Below are 27308 nucleotides of genomic sequence, written 5' to 3'. Positions count from 1 at the left end.
AGCTGGACATGTGGCGTGAAGATTTTCGATGGGGAAAGCTGTTAGAAAGCAGTCACACCCAGAAACAGAGGGAGTGTGGGAGGTGAGTGTAACGTCAGAATATATCTTAGGAACAGAGGTTGTGAGGGTGGGAGTGAATTTAGCTGACTGAGGATCGTGTTCAGTGGCGGTGTCCGCGAAATCGCAGTTCGCTGTTTCACCGACCATTCTTTCTCGAGAGTTCCGGGTTCAAGTCTGGGCCCTGAGATCGGAAACTCTTGTTTAGGTTTGTCTCAGTCCCCTCAGGAAAGTACCGGGATGGTAGATAGGCCGCTTCCTTCCGCATTTTTTTTCAATTCAACTATCTTTAATCATTCTATCATTCGACATACAGCATACTCTGAGTTAGCGGCTTCGTTAAATGGACCACATATTAATAAAAATCTGCCATTTCATGTTGTTCGATTTTCCTGTGTCTTTTGTCCTCACTTTTTTTTATTTTTTTTTTGTACGTTTGAAGGTATTTCCATCTATGTTACATTATATTTCTCTCACATGACCCACAAACAACAACCTTGTTTCCTCAGAAATTCACCTTAGAGTTCCATTAGTTTCCACTTGTAATAACAATAACACAATTATACATCGAAATGTATTGTTGAACTGAATTTCTGTAAAGAATAGCCCACTCAGCATTTGAATTGATTGTACCCTTTAGTATTATTTTCTTTGAATTTAGTTAATACATTCAAGAACGATAGTTCATTAATCAAGGCCACTTTGATTATGATGCGATGTTGATGGATGTTATTGTTGTTTGGTGCAACGTCGTGGTGGCGCTGTGTTGCCAAGCAACCAATGTAAAGCTTTTGTTCTCTCTTTCTGCCTGCACAGGTGTCTGCGTCTCAGCGCCTCCCACAAAATTTGTTGCGTCATCGGGACGGTCGTTGCGTCTCGTGGTTCTCCCCAGCATGGAAGGAAGGTGCGTTTCAAAATGTATCGTATCAGCGGTTCAAGCTCTTCAGTGGAACAATAATTCAAGTGCAGTTACACGGAAGCATTCACGGTAAGTCAGAACATTAGTCTTTATTCTTGTATTTCCGGTAGTGTGTCGTGATCTACGTTCTCAACAGTTTGAACCAATGATGTTGGCATTTGTCACGCGTGCGGGAATCCATCGTGTCGTTTTCTCCTCCTTCAGAAACTAAATTTCACTTGTTCATAATATATGCCACAGTTTAGCCCGTAAAATTTATGGACTGTGCCTTGTGGCTGTGGTTATATTCTCTGTATGACTGCAATGGGCATCTTCTTCTCTACCATAACATCTAAAACGGGTCTGGAGTGTCCCTTCATCTTCTCCAATTGGTTATTTTCATGGACGTGTAGGCGACGAGGCATGAAGTTGGCTTCACCGAGGTTATGGATGGGCACAGTTATACTTTCGCCCCACCTTCATGGCGTGGGAGATAAACACTGTGTATCAGGTCCCTCTACTCTTCCTGCATGGGTCATCGTGTAAAGACAAGAGTTAAGGAATTTTGATGTTAATACTTTCAAACGTTGGCCGCATTGTTTAACATCTGCGTCAAACTCCTATGTGATTACCCTCGACTGGTAACTGTTGTTGCATGTTCGGCATAGGAAGTAAGGTACAGATGTTATTTGAACTGTTCAGAAGCCAATGAGTGTAATCCAGGAAAGAATTTTCTTTCTTTAAAGTGACTCCGTTCAGCATCTTTCAAGCTATCCACCTGAGACACTCGTTCATTTCAAACTAGGGTTGCATAGAGTGCCAAGGTATTTAATTAATCCTTTAAAGCAGTGGTATTCAACCTTTTTTGTTCGCGTACCCCCAAATATAATTTCTCTTCAACTTTGTACCCCCAAAGTTGTTGGTGTATAATTCAAGTTATGCATATTATAAAATCTACATCTAAAATAAATTAAATAAATTACATTACTGATTATTCAGTGTTCATCATAAAATAATATATATATTTCACGTATCCCCAAAGATGTCTTCGCGTACCCCCGGGGGCACGCTTACCCCAGGTTCGATATCACTGATTTAAAGGACTGTTAGTTACACACACCACTTGCATCAATGTTTAATAACGTGGTATGTCTCCTACATAATTAATCTCATTTGACTTTTCGAATAAACGTGAATTATTTTCGTAACCATCATTAAATGATTGACCTTGTAACAAGATTACGGTTTTTAAATGCTATTTAAATAAACTTCGCGCTTCACGATACATCAGAACAGCTTATACAATAGAGTAGCAACAAATAACAGAAGACTTAACAGCGTTTTTCCCATGACCTGATGCAAAGGGACCATGGAGGTTCCTATACGCACTCCATGCACTGAACATATAATCGAACTAGAAACGATAGAATTAAATCATCACAAATAGATTACTCTTACCCCCACTGCGATTCACATCTAACAAAGAGATAGGGGTAAATTGTTCTCACTGCCAAGCACACGTACTATGGATATTGACATGTGTTTCTGAACAAAGAATTACTCGTATAAAATTGGTTTTTTTTAACCTTGTACATTGTATAAATTATAACATCACGTTTACAGAGCTTGATTTTGCTTTCGTGAAAGGGGGCAAAATGACAGGAAATATGTCTTTTGACAAATTGAACGATAATTAGCTTTGCAAGAAGAACTCTGCACGATGAATTTAGACGTAAGTAACTGTGATGATGTAAATTAGGCCTAATTATATAAACGTACTTATCCTTGTTAACTATGCTTTATTTACACTGTCACAGTAATCTATTTGATAGTCATTGACTTATTAAAGTATGACCCCGAAAACTCTCCTTCGTAATCAGGAAGCCCCGTGTTCAGATCAGGACCGGTGTCCTGTTATCCTGACCGAGGATGTCTCCGATCGTTTCTCTTCATGATCCTACAGAATCGTCGTTCAAAATAATTGTCTTTTAACGCTGCGGAAAATCTGCAGTTTACAAAGCGTCGTTAAATACACAATAAGAAAAAGAACACAAATTTTGTCTTATTTTTAAGAGAAAACTTTGAGACCCGGCCTGAAGTTGGTTAACTATAGCGGGAACTACAAAAAAAAACTTCTAACAAATTCCCCGTGAAACCGTACTAAAGCATTAAATACCTGTTCGTGCAATAAAGACAGGATTTCGCGATCTTTTGTTATTTTTAAGGTTCAGTGCAATAAGCGTATTTCCGAAACAGTTTTCATACTGGTTGAAGCGGTGAGGGGCTTTTTGATGTTTTTCTGTTTTGTGACGCTGCCCAGCAAAGAGCTCACAAGTATCAAAAGCCTCCCTTCCCCCTCAGCTTTCCAACAAACCACTTGAAAGTGCGTGTGCATGGCTGTAAACTGATTGGTGTTGAAAAGCCGTGTCGATTTTCTCTTGGTTTGTTCCCAGCAAACGAAAATCTGAAAATTAGCTATTGGTTCGGAACTCTGATTAGTTATCTCGTCTACTGTCTAGAAACGTAAAGCTGTAATTTTGCCTGTAGTTTTATATGGGTGTGAAACTTGGTCTCTGACACTAAAGAAGGGAAGTAGACTGAGGATGTTTGAGAACTGGGTGCTGAAGAGAATATTTGGAACTAATGAATTGCTAGGAGACTGGAGAAAGTTACATTTTGAGGAGCTTTATAAGTTGAGATGGGCAGGACACGTAGAGGGAGAGAGGAGGATTGCATACAGGGTTTTGGTGGCGAAACCAGGAGAAAGGAGACCAACAGGAAGACACAGACGTAGGCGGGAGGATAATATTACAATGGATCTTAGAGTAATAGGATGGGGTGGTATGAACTGGATTCATCTGGTTCTGGATAGGGACTGGCGGGCTCTTGTGAACGCGGCAATGAACCTTCGGGTACCATAAAGTGTTGGGAATTTCTGAAGTGGAAGGAACTTCAAACGTTACGTCCATTTTCAGGGTGTTACATATGATTTTCGTTATGTCACAAATTTTTGTTCTTGGTCCGCTGGAACACTAGGATCTATTGTTCGTATCCCGCTCTGAGTAAAAATGGGTCCGTATTTTCTTATTTTGTGTTGCCCTTTCAGCAGCAGACCTCCAGCAGTATCGATAGACAAATATCCTGCGCGAAGGGTCCTACCAAATGTTTACACTATTCAGAAATAATTCTGAATCATTACACGCTAGAAGGCTCCAGCCGACGAAGAATAACATAGGCACTGGCTTTCTTGGAGTGCAGACACACGAAAGCAGTTAAAAAAAAAAGAAGTTGTGGCTATCATCCTGAGATTATTTACCGCCATCCTTCAATTAGGAGTATTTTCAGTTTCCAAGGACTGGATTTGTTAGTATGAGCGCTGCGGGCAGATGACCTGTGTATTCTTCACCCTTATCTCTATATTTCATCTATGAATTCCCCGCCCACAACGGCTTCTCATACAAACACCTTGTATGCCGACCTGCTGAGCTGATTTACACATTCGAGTATGAGATGCTGCCTGCCTGTGCATGAGGTAAGGTAAAGCGCTGCAGAAGCGTATCGAGACTGCGTGTGTCGAACGGCCGACATATGTACAGAGCAAACAATATTGAATTTTGGCTTTCCGTTTGAAACCCTGAAATTGGCTTCACTTCATAAGCAGCTTGAGTATTTGTTTTACGGAAACAGGAAAGAACGTAGATGGAAAAGCAGAGGGGAAAGAGGGAAACGTGAAGGAATATTTATCCCACACGTACAAAATTGTATGATTTAATAGACAGACTAATGAATTAATGTTTTTGCCACTGATAATGACCTCATGAGGTCGAAACGCGTGTTTTCCAAAGTGTAAACAGTTTTGTTTGTGTGCATGGTTTTATATATTTTAGATAAATATATGAAGGAATATGAAGAATGAGAGAAGCAGAACACGAATAAGAAGAGGAAGATATTCAAGAACTGAATGAGGAGCAGGAAAGGTAGAGCAGTTAGAAAGGTTAAGAGGGATAAATGGAATAATAAGAGGGGATAGAAGAGTGATAAAAGGACAATAAAAATGAGAATAAGAAATAAGATGACAAACAAAAACAAATAATGATGCTCTAATTGTAAATCGAACATTTCGATAGAAAGAGCATCATTTTAATATATTTTAATATATTTTAAATATTTTAAATATTAAATGTTAATTATAGTAATAATATTTTAATATTTTAATATTTAATAAAATATTTTATTGTGATTAGACGGTTAAAATAAACAAACAAAAACAAGTTCATCATATTATGTTTATCTTATATGAGTGCCTTTTAAAAATAAGTTTGATGACTTTTCTTTTCTGTTCAGATTCTTTACGATAGCTGTTCAGTTTATCTCTTCGTTTAATATAGCTCATAATGAAATAAGAACTGAGGTAAAGGAGGAAGAAAGCAAGTGGAAGAGGAAGGAGGAGTTAAGAGACGAAGCAAAAGAAGAATATAAACGTTGTTTGAGGAGAATGAAGAAAATAGAGACGCGGAGGAGGGATATCAAGAACAGTACTACACATTAAGGAAGATGACGTGGATAGGATATGTAGCATGCATGGTGCTGGGGAGAAATGCATGATGAATACTAGTAGGAAAACCTGAAAGCATGATGCTATTTGAAGAATTTAGGCGCAGATTAGAGAATAACATGAAAGAGTAAAGCTGCACGCCGTGTAGGCGGTCAGAGAATAGTAGACCCCTATTAAAATGAATCTTAAAAAGAAATACAGTGTGGGAGTGCTGTATGGATTTATCTGGTTCAGGTCAGGAACAAATCTCGGCCACTTGAGAACTCGATAATGTGTCGGGGAAGTTCTTAACTAGCTGAGCGACTATTAGATTCTCCAGAAGAATTCTGCTCTATGGAGTTAGATGGGATATTTTAAATTAGATGGGGCCGAATTAAAGTAGTGAAACACTTTTATAAAAGTGTTCCAAACACCTGAGAGCAAATTCAACGTTTAAAAATATCTTAAGAATTTACGCTATTTCGGACAAAATGCAGTCTTTTATTTAAGATACTTACAGGCCTGCAGATACTGCATGCTTTCGTCTTACCACGCTACTTACTTCAGCATATGATCCCAGTTGCTGTGTTTGAATAAACATTGTCCATTATCTCCGTATTACCCTATGTTCCTGCATCTTTTTTCTTTTATTTCTTCTGAACCACGCAGTCCTATCAATTTGTTCCGTCTCTTCGTATCATTAATCGTTGAACTGTTTGCATGTTTGTTCGTTATGGTCCATTCATATTTGAAGCTCAAAGAAATGTAAAAGAAATTGAATGTATAATAAAACTTGTCAATGGAAAGTAATGAAGTCACACATACCCAGTACAGTATTTTCCTGCCCACCGTCTACAAATACAATGAAACATTACAATATCGCTAAAATCCTATAATTGAATATAATTTGTAATTTCATTAGACAATAAAATTGTCATAATTTTTCATATACGAGCGCGCGACACACACACGGCTTTTCAGGTTTAAGGACAGGGTAACTATGATTTTATAGCGCATTCTGCCTGTATGTTTGAAGTAATGTCTTCACAGTGAATCATGAGACAATAAACTAGTTATTTTATTGCATTGTATCTTAATTTTAAATATTGTGTATATCAGTATGACCTGCTTTCGTTAGAAAGTTCTCATTTCAAATACACATTTTTTTTATCTCTGTTCAGAAACAGTTTCTGTTGCTTCTTTATAGGAGATAGGGAATAGCTCTATCTAGTGGGCCCAACTGAGTAGGAACCTGAAGACGGAGATAGAGCCTCATCTCCGAAACGTCGTTTTACGTTTTTTACGTTTTATTACTAGACGATGGATAATATCCAAGTAAATTTTTATTCAATTGACTCTTCACCATCGTCAAGAAGTTTTAGATTTGATATTATTCTTTGTGATTTGTATACATACAATCAGTACGTTGAACCATAGGCCTGTGTATGTAATTTTGTTATTCGTTAGCCTTATTGAAATGAAGCGAAACTCTAGTGCTACAGTTCAGACAGTGTTAGGAAAGACAATTTTAATTTATTTTTCGTCTTATTCTTGACGGCATCATCTTGGCAAGTTTTTACATTAATTCACGGCCGAAGATCTTCACCTGTAGTTTATATCTTAATTGCATCCTGCTTGTGTTCCTCAATACAATACTTTTATTTTCCGTCGTTTCACAAGCTTATTGTTAAAATCACATAAAATTTCACATAAAATTGTTACTGGACGCACCTTTAATCAAAGATATAAAGAGCATATTACAGCAATAAAACATAATAAAGACCATTCAGCATATGCAAAGCATATATTAAACACAGGACATTCATACAACAAAATAGAACATACAATGGACATTATAAAAATAATACAAAACAAACGACATAGAGACACCATAGAGAAATATCATATACAAAGAACACATAAACAAAACCTTGCATTAAACGACAGCAACATCTACACGAACAATCCGATATTTAACATTCTACAGTCCATTGACCCAACCCCCTAAACAACTTTCACCTATATATAGCCACACACGATACTCACAACTCAGTTGCTGTCTGCCATTCAATAACAACGGACACGCACATCACACACAACCCGGTATGTTATAATACTTTATATTTTGTGATTGCATTTCTTTTGCTTGTAATACGATATATTTGAGTAATTCCTTAAAATAAATATAAAATTAGAGTAAAATTATTCCATTTCCTATGTCGGTAGCCAGAATCACGATATGAAAATTAAAATTGATTTTACAGATATAGGCACCCAGGCGCAGTCTCCAAAATTAAATGGAAGAAGCCTGGAGATGTAATAAAATCAAAAACGGGTAAAAACAAAATCAATATAAGCAGAGCAACAGATACACCAGATTTTAATTTTAATTTTGATAGACCTGACGATGATAGAATTGTATATCGAAACATGTCGTCAATTTTAAAAATGTAACAATTTTATGTGATTTTAACAATAAGCTTGTGAAACGACGGAAAATAAAAGTATTGTATTCACCTGTAGTGTTGGGTCACCGTTAAACGCTGTACAACAGAGATTGTATGAGCACAGAATGTGGCGTGGTGTTCCTAAGATGGAGGGGGCGCGGTGTACAAAAACCTCTCACTTTGAGAATTAATGAGACTGAGGAGTGATTGATGTGATCCATGAGATGCAGCAGAAGTACACACAAACTAGCTGCAGGGGTGACCACCTTGGATTTTTTTAAACGCCGAACCGCCAACATTCTTCTAACGTAAGTTATTACCTACTGCTTCCTTTCATTGTTCCTCCATTCTTTCTGTTTGTCATTATTTCACATTTTTCTCATTTTCTCCCTATTTCGTTTCCCTTCGATTCCTTGTATTTCTCTCCTTTTAACCGGACTTTCCTTTCTTTCACTTTTTATTTTTTCCTTATTTCTCTTCTCTTCTTTATTTTCTTAAATTCCTTCTTTTGTTATGGCTGTCTTTTCTCTCTACCATTTCTTTCCTTTCTATTTTTGTTTTATCTTTCTTATTTCTCTCTTCGTTATTCTCTCTTTTGTTCTTTGTTATCTATTTTCTTAGCTTTTCTCTTATTCTTTTTCTTCTTCTGTTCGAAGGACATGTCCATCAGGATCCGTGTCCGCCCCAACATGTTCCTTCGAATATCCGTACATCCCTCCTTCCGTTGAATTTGTACTGCAGAAGTTTCTGTGGGGAATCTTTCGTCGTCCATCCGTTCGACATTTATTCTCCGTTGTGCTCTGTATTTCTCAATGTCTGCCTCTGTCTTGGAAACTCCTACAGTTTCTCTGTATACTCGATCTCGTAACGAAGATCAGTGTGTTGTCTGTGGAATGTAATTTGTTATGAAAAGTTTGTCCTTCAGAATACTTGTGAATTGTCGCCAGAGGCAATCCTCGTTGTGCACCAGGTCCGGACAAAGTCAAAATGGTATACAAATTAAGGAAATCTTTCTTAACCACTCGTTCCCCTTTATTACATTGAGCAAAGTAAATTCATGGCCGTCATAAAGTACCTATTTTTCGTCACATGCAGCAATCTAATGTTTTAAATCCTATACAGCACGCACATACAGGTCTCTATGTAAGTTGACAACTTGTGGTTTCCGTATCCATCACCCGACAATTTTGGATTGAAACTGGAGCCCGAAAATAAAATATTCTTTTTTATCTCATTACATAAATAAAAATAATAAATAATAAAAAAAATTGAGAGGTGAAACTTGGATATATTTTATCATGTTACTCTATATATTTTGTACAATGAGAGTCCTTATAAAATATAATCTGATATTATTTTATTTTATCTTTGAAAACTCTACATAAAATTTTCTTACACAGGAATTTCTCACTTGCCACTCTATTCTTGGAAGAGATAGATTCTAACCTAGATAAATGGTTTAAGAAAGGCATAAGGATAGTTAAAAGTCAGAAACTTCATATCTTGTAGTCTTCATCTAATATTCTTATGAAATTAAAGCTGAGCGAGATGGACAAATTGCCTAAAAATGTGGCCTTAAATTCTGAAGGGAAGAGTCTTCTCGAATGGCGTAGTGATATGTATGACAATAACATTGAAATGTAGGCGTGCCTTAAAGAAATTGTGCCGAAGGATTAAAATGGATAAAATTAGTGGGATATGTAGCACGAACTCAGAAAGTGGAAATTTGTACAATACTTTTATTGGCAGGCTTCAAGTGAAGAGAGAACTTTGAAGGCCTAAGTATAGATGGATGGATAATATTTCAATTAATTTGTAATCTTAGGCTTTATGAACACAGTGATTGTCCTTCAAATTTAAAAAAAAACTGAGAATTTACTTACCAACTGAGTAACTACAACACATTCAATTAACTTAGATCCTGTAACATGAAGTAAGTTACATTTTCTCCTCCGTTACTTCATATTTTGCTGTCTGATCCGAAGATGATTTACGGACCTTGTACCTAACCTAATAGCAGAATTGAAGTTGCATATTAACATTATTACAACTGGAAAGACGTAAAAGAGAAAAACACAAAGTTTCGAAATGTAAGAGATGCCTTTACAATTCCCTCATTTGACAAGTGTACCATATATCGAAATACAACGTGAAAACGCAAAATAAATACAAATGTTTTAAATATAAATGAACGTGTTTAATTAACAGCATGGAGTCCATATCCCAAATGACTCAATCGTTGATTATTTTGTTTGAATGAACTGTTGTCCAAAATTAATTGTGTTGTACAACATTATTATTTCATGACAAAGGATGAAATGCAATTTAGTGTGACGTTTTGAAATGCTCTTCTTTATACTTGAATTTCCCTACACAATAGCAATCACATTTCAAAATTTTGTTTCCTGCTATTCTATTTTTGGAACTTGTTTGCACATTGCATAATTCAACATTTAGGACTGAGTGAGAGAGAATATTTCGATTCTAAAACGAACCTGCTATAGTGAGAGAGCTTTAAATATTAACAACACCTACGTTCTTGAATGGGCTTTTTATATTTCTTGCGTTTCATTATTATAGTATAATCGTATAGGGCATAAAGCCAAAAAGATGAAAATCTATTTTACACAATTTATTGGCTTTAGGTTTTAAACAAATTAGCCAACCAGCCTGTTAGTCAGTCAGGCATCCAGTCAGCCGACCAATTAGCCATTCACTCAATTAATAAGCAGACCTGCCAAGCAGCACGTCAGCCTGCTAAATTATTAGCCAATTATATAAATCGCCAACCAATCAGCCATTCACTCAACAATCCTATAAGTAAACTTCCGAGACTTTCATTTAACCGGTCCATCCCATTCACACATCAGTGAATCGATGTTGTTTCGACTTGTGGACTCTGAATCCAATCAGGAGAATTACTGTACTGTAAAAATCTTTCAGTAGCTTGTTTTACCCCTACAGAAGGCTTAAACGGATTCCTTGAAATCCCCTAACTTATAAAATATGTGTCAGCTTAAGAATTTAAAGACGCTCCGCAGAAGAAACGGATCGTAAAGTAATAGAAACAATGCAGAAGCAACATTATACAGTCCGCCACTGAGAAGTACCAACACGCATTGGCACAAATGGCTGCGCGATCAAATAAAATTTCCCCCCTCCCCTCCCCTCCTCTCTCACGCATGTTGTTTTATTGGCAGGAAAAACAAAAACATAATTCTGAATGGTATAATTATTAACTCTGGCCTCTGTCACCTGAACCAATCATTGAACCATTCACTGTACAATAATGCCTCTCCAAATTTCTGTTGACGTTGAGCAAACTTCATTTACTTGTCAAGTCCCTACGGTACCCCTGCCTATTTAGGCTACATTGTTGTTATGCACATGTACACGAGGATAAGGACGTTTGACCACGGCTACTGTGTGTTATGAAATAACCAGATGACGAGGGTGAAACGTGAACTGTGTTCTGGGTGGCCGTAGTCGTGTTGCGACTCCCCGACGTAATTCTAGGCCCATTGTTACTGCGATCCTCAGCAAATGCCCTCCTCCAACCCTCTCGAATCTTCTTCCCCTAATTGCATTACGCGTGGTCTAGACAGTTTTTAGCATCTCTAAGGGAGAGAAAGTTGTTGTAGTAAATTTAAGCACAGGGAAATATTTCGAGGGAAATTCTAGTAGGAGTCGACAGAATCTTTCAATTATGTGTTGTTTTGCATCCAGACTATTCATTAGCACTAATATGAAGAACACGGGGAAGTGTCTGGCTTGTTTGTATTCTACACCAGATAGAATTAGCACGGACAAATCAAGGATGATGAGATGGGAGGGGCGTGTAGCACGCTTGGGAGTTATGTGGAAAAGAGCAAATAATCTAATTTTAGTTGGAAAACCTCGAGGGAAGATACCATTTTGGAGTCACAAACGTAGATTGGAGGATAACATCAGTGATTATTAGTAAGGAAATACGATTAAGGTAATATGCCTCCCTGAAACGTCGACGAGTATCAGACCTACGAGATTACTCGGCGCAACATCTAGGAGACAGTCATCATTAAATGCGTCTATATAGAATATAAAGTCTCATTTTAAACACTTACTGATTAAAAAAACTTATTACACTAACCAATCAATTAACATACACAGTAATCAGCTGATCAATTAATTAATTTTACTAATGACCCAACCATTGAATTAGTGTGACTAAATGAATTTATTAAACTAAATAAGAAATTAATCTGTCTTACCTGACTATCTAATAGAAAATTAACCAGCGTGTCAAACTGAATTTGCCAAACTGTGAACAAATAAGCCGAGAAAGGCAGCAGGGACCTCTGAACCGTCGGTAAACTTCCACCAGACTACACGGCGTAGGAACCCAGAAGACAACCATCTTTAACTGCCTACCTAATTAAGTCTTTGCTAACGGATTTCTTTAGTTCTGTTCACATCGTGCTAAATTATTTCTTGAAGCTTAGTTGTAATGTGTTTCGTCAGTTTTTGCTCAGCGTCCCAAGTCCCTGTTTGGAAGGCGATCTGCCTACTAAATTCCGTACACTTTGTTTTTCCCTTCACCCTTCGTGTCTGATTTACTCGAGAAAAAGTCAATGGTGATGTTTCTTATTACAAAATTTCCCCCAGTTCTAGTTACTTTCCTCAGACATTTGCAGCTGAACTTTCCCGAAATGTAAGAGGAATATTCATTTTTTCCTTTAACTTTTAAATTCTAGAAGTTGTCCGCACAATCACCGCCTTCCATACAACTTCTCGTATCGCCTACAGTGAAACACCAGGACTCTTTCCTTATCTATTGTCCTTATTTTGGGGGCATAAGAATAAAATCATTAAAGCCGTCATTAATTTCCCACTCCATGGAAGCGTAGTTGAGAATATGAAACTTAGGGGGTTCAAATTTGTTTTTCCCCTGTCAGAACGTAATTAGTCTGCTGAGCAGTTAGCCACAAAGGCAGGGGGAATCTGCTTCGCTGACAAATTAATCTTGCCATCCTTTTTTTTTATTAAACCAAAGGTTTTCTTTAGCGAAGGGGAGGAGGTTGGAAAGGATAAACTTTTTTACTTAACTGTCATTTCTTTTACGTTTTTGTTCGATTTTTTTTACGAATCTCTACTTTATTACTTGTCATGGTCGAATCACTTTGTTAATTCTTTTCGGCCAGTGACAAGCAGAATGGTACGTATAGTTACCATGATTTTTTGTAAACAACACAGCAGTTTATTGCTACATTCATTCGTATTTTAGACTCTCTTTAACTTACGGTCTTAAATATGGATTGGCCTTTTTAATTTGTGACTTATTTCAAGATATTTTGCATTTACGTTTTTCCTTTGCCCAGTTCGAAGGCAGATCATCTGACTTGTGACTGGAGATTTTCATATGCCGACTACATGATCATATTCTCATCTAGTGAATAATCTAGCCTCATATAATGACTTATTTTAATGGAAATGAGCAATGTGTCAACCAGTTGGTAATATTATACTTAACTTAGTAGCATTTTAATTAACTCTGATGGCATTTCAATAAACTGTTGTCATTTTTGTATTATATACATGTAATAATATAATATAATAATACAAAAGTGTAAAATATGGTGTATATCAGACAATCATAAACTATTTTGTAACTTGGTTTTCTCGAAACATTATTCCAGACAACTTGGTAAACACAATATACTTGTAAGACGGAAGCAGCATGTTGACACACGTATTTCAAAAGTCCAGTAGCCAGCTGAGGCGGGCAGCTAAACCAATAAACAGAAGGAGAATACCGATAACGAGGGAAGGTCCAGTATTGAGGCCTGTCTGTATTTGAGAAAGTTACTGGAAATATTCTACTTTATACGCCTTATTTATCGGAACAAATACTGCAGCATGTCGTGATACCAATTATTCTCTTACTCTCTGGAGTCGATTATGTTTAGTCCATGTCAGATGGTACATTGTTTCGGGTAAAAAGTGGGCTTTTGATCCTAAATCAGCATCGTCATCGAACCCCGGAACACCAAACTGCGCCCCGCGAGTCGATAAGAATGTCGTCCCAGGTCTTAACAATTTTAAGAACCCCTGACTTTGAACATTTCACAATGTCATAAAATATGCATGTGGTACAATTTTTATGATGTGAAAACACATTTTTAGTCGCACTGTGTTTTACGTTTGGATTCTTAATAGATTACCAATCACGAATTATAATTCTATATAATGGTATGTGTCACTAGTCGGGTGCAATTTGTTCTGAAACATCCCCGGATTATTTTACGTCAACTCTGTTCCTCACAAGCTTCCATCTCTCTTTCCCTCTCCTCACTCCCGCTCCAAAGCTCAGTGCCTCGAATTGTGCCGGCGCCATGCGGGCGGTTATGCGGGTAACTCTCAGCATTTCGCACACACACACGCTTTGTAGGTTCATCTGCCTGGAAATCCAACGTTAAAGTAAGAGTGCGGAATGGAAAAGAGTGGATAGCCAAACTTGCTTGTTTTGCACTAAATAGCGAACTTCAAAGGGCTCGGTTGTTCTTTTCAGCTGGGATCTTTCGTAGTTAACACGAGGTTCGGGTACTCCTATACTAAGCATTATGGTTTACACGTAGGCCGAATAATTCGAGTTAACACTTTACTCTAGTGAACTGTTTTTGTTTCACGGTGTACGTTATTGGACAAGAACTTAGGAAGCAGAAATGTGCTTCAAAGGAATGAAGTTGGAACTTCCATTTCGAATAAAGTCTAACCAAATGTACTATTTATATGTTGTATCCAGTCACATTCAACTGGCGTGAGGTGCGTGGACAGTCTGACATGCCAGAAGAACACTTATCTTTCGTGTATGTATTTAACATTTTATATAACTGTCAAACTAACCAACTGAGCGCCTATTTGAGTGGAAATAGAAAATCTAAGATTGAAATCAAGCTAATGTTGGTATAGGGATCGCTCTAGGCTTGAATTTTGGCTGTACCACTTTCATTCGTGTTAAGACTGAAATATATATTCATCTACGGTTTTGCTGCTATTTAAAAACGAGGCCTGCTCCAGCTGAAAGTCAGAATAATTTCAGGAATCATGGTAGCACTGTCTCTCTTCAAAATAATCAGATACTCTTTCAATTTTGTCTCAAACTCAGTTCACGACCCGTGGATCAACTATCCTGATCGAAGTTGCCAAAAATCTCGGTCGAGGGGTCAGCACTGCAGCTTCGTATTCCGGAGGTCCCCGGTTAAAATTTCAGCCAGGTGACTGGTTATCATGATTTATTCTCTATTCTGTGGCGTTCTTTTCATTCCCTCCAGGAAAATGGAGAGACGAACAGCGTCACTCAATAAACTACAAATAACTGGCTAAAAAATGTCGTGGTTTTTCTCAGTTTCTCATGCATATTCTGGGATAGTATCTTCAATCGGCCATGATCGCTTTTTAATTAATCTATACCAATTCGTATTTTACAAATAACCCCGCCAGGTGCTTTGCGGTTTTAAGAGCGACGTTAAATAGGCCTAAACGAACAGTTAATCTATCATGCTTCCGAAACAGCATCTTAAATAACACAAAAATAAATCCAGGATTTAAACGTCGCAAACCTGCAAAGGGACAAGCCATGCGCCTTGTATCCTCACAACGTGTTTTCCTAACATCCACCTTAATATTACTGTTAGAACTTCGCCGTACTCGCTCGTTCTAGTTGCACGTGAAAGGTAAATGCGAACGTCTGTAAACGACATTTTTGCAGAGTTTATTCAACCGTAGGTTATTTAACGATGAGTCTCATTTGTGTACGAGAACAGAGTTCAACTTCTCCGTCCTCTGTTATACTTTATTTTACAAACAAGTTGCACGAATATTAGAAGACTGTTTAGACAGTTTTCTCCGAAGCAAAATTATTTCTTACTCCAGGATTGCGCAAACGAACCTGATACCTTACCTACATGTGATATTACTAACGTGAAACGTATCGAGGTCATAATGCCAGAAAGGCGTATATCAACAAAATGACTGATTTACAGGAGGCTAAATTCTTACGTTTCATTGATTTGACAAATTTGCATTATTAATGTTAATACGCCAAAATTTAACTGACTGTATTTCTGTGTAGATCAACAACAGCTTTACGCCCTTCTGGCATGATGTACTTCCCACTATTTTATATTGTCACACCAAATATGTCCCATTATGCGAACGTGTTGATGTGCCGTTCTCGCATTCATTAACATAGACGAGTGTGATATAATGATAGTGGTATTTCCTTTCAACAAATGTTTATTGTTACTAATCACGCTGAAGTTTCCTTGCCTATTAATAGCCGTGTTTTAACAGTTGTCAGTCAACTAATTGCTGAATCGTTATTTAAGCAACTTGCTTATTGAAATCAGTGTATTTAATATTAAATATTTTACAAAACCAATTATAGATGTTAGCTAAGAGCATGCCTTTTGATGTAACAGATTAAAAAAACACATTTCAAAACTTTATATTAAGTACATGTGCTGTTTGTATGGTATGTGGGCCCCTAAAACTGAGTATAAAAGAAAGTTTTTATGAGGATCGCAAAATCAATTTCCGGCTGTGCCAGAATACGTTAAAAGCGTTAAATTAAAGGATGGTTTTGAATCATAAACATGACAATAAGCGGTCATAGTCTATTTCAGCGTTTCTCAACCTTTTTGCCCTTGCGGAACCCTTGAAATAATATTCATGTCTCAGGGAACCCCTACATAAAGATTATTATATACCATTATTGATATCTTTCTTTCTTTCTTTATAAACTTAAAGTTTATAAGGAAAACTTAATATATTTTTTCTAATAACTGGTTTACGCAAAAAATTACTTGCGTTTTTCTCAAGTTTATTGACAATAAAAAAAAACGGAAATCGAACTGCCTGTTCAAGAGACCTCATACGGAGGTTTTCATTCACACAAAAAATAAACATAAATAACCAATATCGTACATAACATATATAAACAGAACGAAAACAGATAATAACTACTACAATAACTAAATCGTTTATTGACAATGTTAAAAAAGGCATAAGATAGATCAAAGTAAAATGTCATATGAACAAATATGAGTCAAGGAAATGTTATTTTTGAAGCCAATTTAAATAATAAAATTTACATGAGTCACTCGATGATACGTGAATCCATCACGTAGAGCTCCTGTACACTGACCACTAAAGGCGGTTTCACGCTGGCGCCGTATAGACGTCGTTAAATATATTTCTTATGACTTTATTATAATACCCAAGAATTTTCCGAGAATATGTCGTACGTGTATAGTAAAATTACGAATATGAAATTAAACATAAAAATGACTCAAAAATACATTTACATATGATTAGCCTATTCATCACTATTTCTCGCGGAACCCCCGGCGATTGCTCGCGGAACCCTAAGGTTCCGGGGAACCCCGGTTGAGAAACGCTGGTCTATTTTAAGGAATTATTTCGAAACTGCCCCAGAGTGGCAGGGAAATCACGATAAAATAAACAGTCAAAATAGCCTGTCATTGGATTCAGATTCAAATTCAGGACCTCAAGAATACAATATAAGTGTTTACCACCAACCCGCAGCATTCAATCACAATCCTTCAATTACGTTATATTTTGTTAGTTGTGGAGTTTTCATTCTTTCTTGGTATTTGTACCAGTTCGTTTTCCATTACTGATGTGGTTCAGATATGCAAGAGTGCAACATAACATAACTTTCTGCTATAAATCCTCAGACTGGTGGATAGTCCAACTGAGTTCCTAGACTGTAATGCGTTTAATTGCAGCTGCAAGGCACGTAAGTGACAAATAGTGGCTGGCGCTACAGTAATGCAGATGTCATCCCGATTTGATGAGAGCTGTAACCTTGTACAGTCCAGTTACAGAATTTGTGGAATGCTTGTCTCGCGTTACGCTTATGAGAGTTCGCGAAATGTCTGCACTGCAGACTGATTCGTAGCAGGACGCGAAGTGTGTATCATCGCCGAGACTAGCTGTGCTCTACGGACTTTAGAATTCTGCGCTGATCACTACAGTGTGTTTAGTAAGTGTCAATCTTCGGCTCTCTCCAAACTACATTTTTATTGTCTCATTTTTCACAATTAAAGTGAGGAAAATTCAGAAGTTTTATTCTGATTTGGATCACTCACATATTAAAGGCGTTCTTTGCCATTACCCGTTTACGTAACTCTTTAATTTATTTCCGTTATAAATCTTTTTGATCAAAGCCAAAGAACAAGATAAACTTTTACACTGCAAAAAGTATGAATTATTTTTACTCCCAAGATAAAGGAAATAATAGGATGTTATAGCACTCAACGTAATTAGGAGTTTCATACTCTGAGGGCTACTATTCGCCAACTATTATTAGGGCGATCAAAGAAAGGAAGGTGAGATTGGCAGGACATGTAGCATAATGGGAGATATGAGAAATTTATACACAGTCGAACGCCTGAAGGGTAGTGACAGCTTGGGAGATCTAGGCATAAATGGAAGGATAATATAATGATTCTCAAGGATGTAGGATGTGCTGAAGCAGGCCGGATGCGTGTGGCTCAGGATAAGGTCCAGTGGTGGGTTGTTATGAACTCTTTGGGGTTTATAAACGGCAGGGAATTTCTAGACTAGCTTAGCGACTACTAGTTTCTCATGAAGATCTCTTCTCCATGTCTTTATGATAGGTGAATGATCGAAGTAACTGGGCAGGGTTTGCAAGGCCACTATATTATTCACAGAAGGAACCACAGTCAGATGAGCTCTCTGGTCCATGCAGGCCTCTGTCCAGCGAGTATTAGTGGTAGAATGAAGCTGACCACTCATCAAGCGGTCATTTCAAAAATGTATGGAGTTTTACGTCACATTTCCTATACACCTTCATGGCGTGATGCATATTAAAGGGCCAAATTTTGTATTTCTTTAATAATTAATCACACTGAGAAACGTTTAAAGTAAATTTGTAAAAGTAAGACTTAAATACCTTAAACAACCACTATTACGAAACTTGGAGGAAAAACCCCTGATACATTGAATATTTGAAGTTACATCTTCAGAGTCGCTTGTAATGAATGTGTGACGTATCTGAAATTATGCATTAAAAATATGCTACGTTAATTTATGTACTAGTCTCTTATGTAATCAACTGGCATCGATGAAAAGGGAATTGTTAATTGTTTAGAGAAAAATTAACCACCTTAAGTTTTTCTGTAAACTTCTTGTCCCAAAAATATATAAAAAAGCGCTTGTTTTCGCTTAAAATTCTGATAATACGATGAAGATCACTCATTCTGATAGTATTGTAAACCCTTCACGAGATCGTGCCATAGTTGTTCAGTTAGGAACGTCACTACAGTACAATGAGACTTACACCCCATGGACTTTCCTCACTCATATATCCGCTCTAAGACTCTCGAGCCCACACCCTTGTAGCGTATCGGACCTAGATATGCATCTCCGAGCCCTGTTACTCCTCTGGCATCTTTTACACGGACGTCTGTGTGTGCTACGTATTTCTACTCAGCATCAAAACTTTAATAGAAATCGCATGACAATAAGGCGCAACCAACAATGGCACCCCATTCCGAATTGTTATTCAAATTTTCTTGCTGGCAAACTGAATTAGATTTTGATGAGCTCTTTGATTGGGCTTGCACTTGTGAAAGACGCAGGATTGTTGGGTTGGGGGAAGGGGGGTTAAGAACGAAGGAAATATTGAAGGGGATGGGCTCCAAAAATTCAGCCTGATATAAGATGGTAGTTGCATATGTAGACGATGGAATCATAAGCTATACAATCTTGGAGGATTGAGTAATTCAAGTGAACCATGTTTCAACTCTTTCATTATGCTTCATGAGTTTTGTGAAATATTGAATTGGTGTAAATATCTTCATAAAGTGAAGTGAAAGGAATATTACCTTAAAGACTGAGCATTACACAAACGGAACACCTGCTAAAAAATAACTTCTATGAAACGGATACCTGGCGGAGCAGGAATCTTCTAACCTCAAAGAGCAGATGAACATCCATCAAATAAAAAATGTTATTGTGTATTATTTTTCCGCTACCAAAAGGAAGTAAGCAATTGGGATACAGTGAACAAGAATTGGTCTGTTATGTTACCACTTTCATGGCAGGCTAAAAAATGGTAGCCGTAGCGATGCTGTGTGTCAGTAAGAACAATCTAAATTAGATTAGAATATGAAGATTTCTGTCTTCTGGGTTGTTGCGCCGTGTAGTCTGGTCGATGTTTACCAACGTTTCAGAGGTCATACTGCCTCCATCATCAGGGCGATGAGTATGAAGATTTCCGTCTTCTGGGTTGTTGCGCTGTGTAGTCTGGTCGATGTTAATCAACGTTTCAGAGGTCATACTGCCTCCGTCATCAGGGCGATGAGTATGAAGATTTCCGTCTTCTGGGTTGTTGCGCTGTGTAGTCTGGTCGATGTTAACCAACGTTTCAGAGGTCATACTGCCTCCATCATCAGGGCGATGAGTATGAAGATTTCCGTCTTCTGGGTTGTTGCGCTGTGTAGTCTGGTCGATGTTAACCAACGTTTCAGAGGTCATACTGCCTCCGTCATCAGGGCGATGAATATGAGATTAGAGTAGCTTTGGTTACGGTAGTTAAGATATAATACAGTATTACCTTTATGCTAGTAAAATGTGTGTTATCTTTAACTAGAATATTCTTACTGGCGCACAGCAACGCCACCTTTGTGGTGAAACAATAAAACATCTATATCAGAAACGTTGTATAAAAGAAGTTGCATATAAAGTGTTGAAAATGAGAACGTGACTGTCATCTGGGTTGTAACTCTGCGTAGACAGAAGTTTGCCAACGTTTCAGAGGTACTTGCTGCTTCAATTATCAGGGCGATGGTAATGGAATCAACAATCCTCTCTGAAACGTCGGTAAACTTCTACCAGACTACACGCAGCAACTACCAAGAAGTCAGCCATCTTCGTACTCACCGCCTCAAATATTACTTGGTAAAAATAGGCTCTTTCTTGATTAAGTGTGCCTATGTCGAGCTGCTTTAATTATGAGGAGTCCGACTTCGATTCAGAAGCTGTTCGACTCGAATATGTACTTAATACTGTTATAGTAAATATACAGCGATGTTTCATCACCAGGCTACCAGGCGCAAATTGCCACAGAATGTGATGCGCCTCGAACCCCCCCCCCACACACACACACACAAACCAGTCCCTAGGGTATAATTCTTAAATAAATGTAGCTAATAAATAATGACTTCTAAAATGTATTTGTATTTTCGAATGTGAATCGAAAATCGGTGAGAGGTTCAATATCAAAAGCACAGAAAGTTTCAAAATGTTGTCCAGTCTCCTCTAAGACACTTGTAATATGACATATTGACGATGCAGAGTTAAGAATAATGTCTTTGTCGTCATTCGTACCTGACCGTTTTCCTCAGGATGATTGTTAATAAGTCACCATGGTCTCTGGGAATATTCCTTCGTCAGTTGTTTGCTTACTGGCCGTTGTGTGCCATTAATATAGCAGATGCTTGACATTTAACCCCCGTTCAATCTTCTTCCCCCTCTCACTGCCCTATGTCTGGATACTGTGCAGTGCAGCTCTCCCTGACATTTGGCGCAGTTTGTAATATTCACCGAAATACTTATAAGAAGGCTTTAGTCTTCCTTACGACGCAGAAGGATTACAGAACAGTACATACGAACGAAATCTGTTTCTACATTGCCCTCGTGTTCGTAAAATATTTGGAAGTTCGCTGTACCTGGATTGCTTATCTTTTGTGACAAAGTTTTGTCTTTATTTTGAAATTTTTACATCTTATTTCTTTACGGTGAAGTGGATAACATTAATGCATAATTAGTTATAAATGGTTGTATTATTTAATTTCAGACTTGTCAGATAAGTTAAAAATCCTTGTGTAGCCAGTTTCATGATTTCAGTAGTAAATACGCATATTCTGTCGTCTTTTAATTTTGAATTTAATACGGTTTAAAGAACACAAAAAGGGGATAAATATGACTATACGTAATTGATTGTACGTACCGATCGTTAATTGAAATTACCGTCGATATTATTAAGGTGATGTTGTGCAATATCGAATTATTTATGGCTAGACTCATAAGCGTGAAAGGATTATCAGTAAAAGATTTCTGATTGAATGAAAAACAATGTTTGTTTAGTGGAAATTCGTTAACTTCATTGTGCCTACTGCAATTTTTTTTTACTGTTGCAGTGTGCCAGTCAGTGTCTCAGCCGCTCAAATCCCAATCGGATTAACGATTTGTCCATACACTGCTTGGAAATTCAGGACTACATAATCTGTTTAGAATGGTAACACAACGAACATAATTACCTTATTTGCAATAAGGCCCTTATAGTTACTCAGTTTAGTTAGGTGTTTCGCATTGATGCAGGTCTAATCTTATCAATGGAAATGTGCTTCACACTAATTATCCGCTCCAATTCAGAAATAGAAGTCTGCAACAGATTTCCGGATAATGTGATGTGTATGAATTGTGAACCGTGTAACAAGCTACCATACCCCATTATTCATTTGGAGTTACTAGTAAAATCACGAACTGTATCAGTATAGTTGGTACTGGGAGTGAAATTTCCGAAATGAAATCTGCTCATTACCGACGAAATAACTGCTCGCGGTAACCATTTTAGTGCGTTCCTTGAATGAAGCACTTAATTGTCAGCACATGACACCGAAATCTGAACTTTATTATTATTATAAAATAATTAATTCTAATTGACATAAAATATATGTTATCTAGTGAGACACAAATTTTGTTCAAATACTTTTAAATTTGATGCGCGTAATGAAACAAGCAACATAATTTTTTCTAATTATCTCCGACGTTACATATTTTTTGGAGCCAATTTCTCACACGCTAGGTCAGCACAGGATGAATGAGACGACAGAAACAAGACTGATTCTTCATCTACAATACATATATAGACCCAAATAAACAGAAGACTCCTATAAGCAATCAAATTCACGAGAAGTACATTTGGAAATATGTGTATCCTTATTAAGGTACTATAAAAATCTGTAATTTTCAGACATGGTAAAAGATGACAGATTAGAATGATAAATGGACGTATGTAGTAGTAATAAGGCACTTGCAATTTAACCCGATGAACGAAGCAATTTCTAGCCTGGAGATAACTGCAGAGTCCGTGTACTGTGTTTCTTTTTTTGTGTGCAATATCCACTCATGTTTGTTTAGAGCTTACCTCTGAGAGAAACATATAAATCCACCCCTACTTTACTGTATGGTAGGTCAGTTTTATGACATGTCAGCAAACAAGTTATTGAATAAAGCGTGCTGGTTGCATGCCTAGCAGGAATACGCATGTACAGGTCATACAATGGACTAACGGAAGGCAGTGTAATCCATGATGTAAACATGGACATGAGGATCTCTTGTAATTGGAGGGAAGGAAGATGTTTCAGGATTGTTACATGTATGTAACCAGAGAGAAATACAAGTTATTCAATTAAGAGGTTTATGGATAAGGGGTCCGTTGTTTTGTCAGCCCTCGTTTGGCATATAAAGAGAGAGTTTCGCTATAAACGTTAAATGCATAACACGATCTACATAATCTTATATGTTGTTTAATTGACAAGCTGCTGTAGCCTTTAAACTGTTAAATACGTCATAGAATTATTTATTATTAAGTGCAAACCGTCGTTTGGATAATCAAATCAAGAAAATTGATTCACGGTGCATATAACACACATGTGAGACATGAGAAATACATAAAAATTTTAGTGACAAAGACTGAAGGAAAGCGTCCACTAGGGATACCTAGTCGTAGATGTGAGAATAATTCTAAATTGGACCTTAAATTCATTTGGGTCAATATAGGGACCATTGGAGATCTCTTATGAACATAACAATAAATCTTTGAGTTCCGCTAAAGGCAATAAAGATCTTCTGAACCGTTGGTCAATATCTGCCAAATCTGCCAAATTACGTAGCGTAACATCCCAGAAGGCGCGCATCTTTCAAATGTTTAAGGGTGGCAGAATACTGAATTTATTTCGTCTCTGTTCTTTGCCAATGTACTCTCTGTCTCTTGGTCCGTTATCTGCTACATGATCAGTAGCGATGAATTGTTTAGTGCTATTATGCATTAGGAGATTTGCAAAGAAACTTGTGACTTCTTCACTGCTTTTACCCGGTACGTCTACTACAGAATACTTTGCATAATAGTAGTACAGCCGGCCATCTACTCCAGATTCGAAGCATTTACATTCTAAATGTAGATCAAAACCTTAACATTAATCATTTTGGTGCTGTATTCGCCAGACTGATTATCACTTCTATGTAGGTAGCATTAAAAAAAGAGATGATTCACAGAAATGTCGATAAGTATCTATCTTAAAATATGCACGATTCGAGAGTTGCTAACGATTCTGGGGAAGTACATTCCCCTTAGTAACCCCACTCATTATTTACTTTATAGACAGAACATGTTAATTTTCAGTTCCCATCAATTTCCAAGTCTATCACAAGAGGAAGCATTTGGTGAAGGCAGGACGAGGCGAAGGGAGGAGAAAGGGACTTCCACACTAGCTCTGTGGCTTGTAACCTGGAGGTGCCGGGGTTTACGACTCTTGTAAAAATAATGAATGAAGACTGGGAAGAAACATACACAAGAAGGCAGTAGTGGATGCTGCTGGATGGTCCTTATTTCCAAGCAGCCTCCCTCTTTATCCTGACGACAGAGCTTTACCTCGGTCAGGTCACCCGAATATCGAGTTTCACCTTCTGAACGTCGCAGACCCAAGGGATACAAAGTCTGTTACATGACAGGAAGTGTACGGACCGATAAACTGGACCTCGTGCAGTGGCGGCTTGTCGCCTCGTAAACGTTGTAGAAATGGTCACTTGTTCACGACCACAGTCAGATGTCTGAGGTTTTTATTGCTGAGCGAGCTGGCATGAAAAATAGTAAATTCGTGTTCAATTCGAACTGTGCCGGAGGTGTAATGGTTAGCATTCCTGCTTACGTTTTTAAAGGTTAGGGTTCGTGATGTCGTTCGGGAGATCCTCTGTAATGGATAATATTTTCTCGTTTATGCTTTATGGAGATTAAGCCTGCGTCTGTATTTTCGAATGTTTGAAAAGGTATTTTGTTAACAATAGAAGGCAATAAAAATAAATAACTTAATGGCCATAAGTTGATGAATTTTATGTGTGAATATTACAAGCACACTGACAGAAAGGCGACAGAGCGCACGTATACTAATGGAATTGCAATTGTTTATATTAAATACAAGAAAATTCCGATACCTCATGAGTGTATCTTTATTAACATAGTCTGAAATCAAAGAAAATAAAAGAACTTTGATGGATAAGGTAACCATGCTTTCATAGTTAGGCCTGAATTTTCGTCGTTATCATTATATTGTCCAGATTCAGATTTAATTCTGTAACTATGAGATCGTACACATTTGGTAGGATTTTTGTGAGGAGGATTAGTCCGTAGCAAGTCCTCTAGTTGTTTTTTTTTAGGAGAATGTTCATTAAGATTATTACTTATTAGTTCCGGAGCTGGAACATGATAAACAGAGTAAACCGGAATTCTGACCCAGCAAATGACGGCGTTAACAGCTGTAAAGTTGTTCATCTTGTGTTTCATACTAAGCCCTCGTCACTGTGGATTTTATGAGAAAGAAAAAGGTAATATATATTGTCTGGCTGCTGGTACTAGACGTCTCGAGAATCATTCTCTGCTTGCGATGACCACTGGGGCTCGTATACTGCGCGTTTCATGATTGCAGGGAATAAAATATCGCATCCCGACTCCCAAAAGACATTGTTCAGCAGCATATCGGTTTATTTCCAACTTGCCCCTTCTCGGTTCGTGATTCATGCCTGCGTTTATTCGAGCCACTGTCTGCAAGTTGCGAATAAATGGGAGGTAGATCTGCCCCACCTTCTACTAACACCTCCAAACGACGCTCTGCGCCGCGATGCTGTTCAAACGTTTCTTCTTCTCATCTCTTTTATACTACTTTTTTTTCTTTCTATTGGCTCATTTGCCCCATCTTGCCTTCCTTACACTCATTCTTAAGGAGTCAGAAATAAACCAACTATTTTAGTTTCACTGAAATTTATCACAGCTCGGCAAAGCGCTACAAATATCAGTGGAAATAATGAGGTGGCTTAGTTGATGAAAGTAATTAGTTTATGTGTTATAAGCCGATAATTTTAGCTGAACTTTCCTAATTTTCTATCCAAGTTTGACTTTAATGTTATCGTAGCTCACTAACCCATACCGTTCATCCAAAGCGAGTTAATATTTTAATGTCCCGGGTTTAATCCTGGGGTTGCAATTCTGAGATTTTTTTTTATTTTCGTAATTGTCATTAGGTAACGCAGAAAGACGAAGACAAACATCCTTGCCCCTACTGGGATTCTAACCAAGGTCCTAGATCCACGTCTTAGACCGTGCTGTCACTGAGATTTGTGCAATGTAAAATTTTTATAATTCACGATATGTTCGTAACCGGATTTTTTGTGTTGATAATTTTTCTTAGGATTTTTGTGCGTATCCTGAATATGTTATGTTTTTGAAACGTCAATAGATCGCAATTTCTAATTTTTTTCTTCAAAATTTACGCCATCAGTTTTTAAGCGTACAACTTTGATTAATTTAAAACTTCTACTTGAGGACCACTGCTCTAAATGTTAAATTATGCCTTCAATTGGTACAAACCCGGTGCGCATATAATAAGAAAAAAATATATTTAATATTCTCTTAATCTCATTGTAATTTAATTGTCGTATTATTCACCGAGGTTTGTAATTTTAAAAAAAAGTCTATACTTTTTCTTCAAGGCTACCAATATTTCTGATTTTGCTACTGTCGAATTGTAAACAAGGAGACATGTTAAGTGTCTCAGCTGCGCGCGACAGATAGCACTAATCGAACCTGACATTTCCATTGGTCCCACTCGATATTTTAAAGGTTGCGACGTAAACTTACATCCTTGCTACTGCTTCAGCTATACGCTGTACACCGACTGACGTGCGAGTAACATACTTGGAAGCAAGAGATTTACCTTTTATTATATCAAAATGTGGGATTACAACTTATCTCACTAGAATGTATGTTTATTTCTCGCAAAAAATGATTAGGTGATAACAATATAACGAATGTTGGAGCTCGTGAGGTGGAAAAAGTGTCTGTATCAGTTAATATAGGATCCTGATATTCAGAGTCGTAATATGTTTTCGATAAATATGAAATTCTTGTTAGATGGAATTTGTACAAAATGTATATGAAATGGTGTTCAAAAGTGAACAGTTACAGTCTTGGTGGAGGTGCGAAACTTTACTATCTGATAAATTTAAC

General features: G+C 37.4%; 1 protein-coding gene across 5 annotated transcripts in view; it reads left to right on the top strand.

Annotated features, from left to right (window-relative positions):
* The window catches only part of LOC110836161 (uncharacterized), a 312398-nt gene that overhangs the window by 255048 nt on the left and 30042 nt on the right, over positions 1 to 27308 (top strand). The window contains exons 5-7 of one of the 5 annotated variants that reach the window (XM_087358172.1): positions 874 to 1045; positions 22165 to 22262; positions 24432 to 24511. In XM_087358172.1, the coding sequence (XP_087214298.1) occupies positions 874 to 1045; positions 22165 to 22208 (216 nt within the window). In that variant the 3' untranslated portion in view covers positions 22209 to 22262; positions 24432 to 24511. Of the gene's footprint in view, positions 1 to 873; positions 1046 to 4061; positions 5027 to 22164; positions 22263 to 24431; positions 25189 to 27308 lie in introns of those variants that run through there. The other 4 variants (XM_087358171.1, XM_087358174.1, XM_087358173.1 and 1 more) reach the window with 4 other exon arrangements.

The sequence above is a fragment of the Zootermopsis nevadensis genome, unplaced genomic scaffold, assembly GCF_977971745.1.
Source record: "Zootermopsis nevadensis isolate Lab colony 2312 unplaced genomic scaffold, Znev_1.0 Znev_ptg000029l, whole genome shotgun sequence".
In the NCBI taxonomy this organism is placed as follows: Eukaryota; Metazoa; Arthropoda; class Insecta; order Blattodea; family Termopsidae; genus Zootermopsis; species Zootermopsis nevadensis.
Note: the sequence above shows the minus strand (reverse complement) of the source record. Positions and strands in the feature narration are given on the sequence as shown.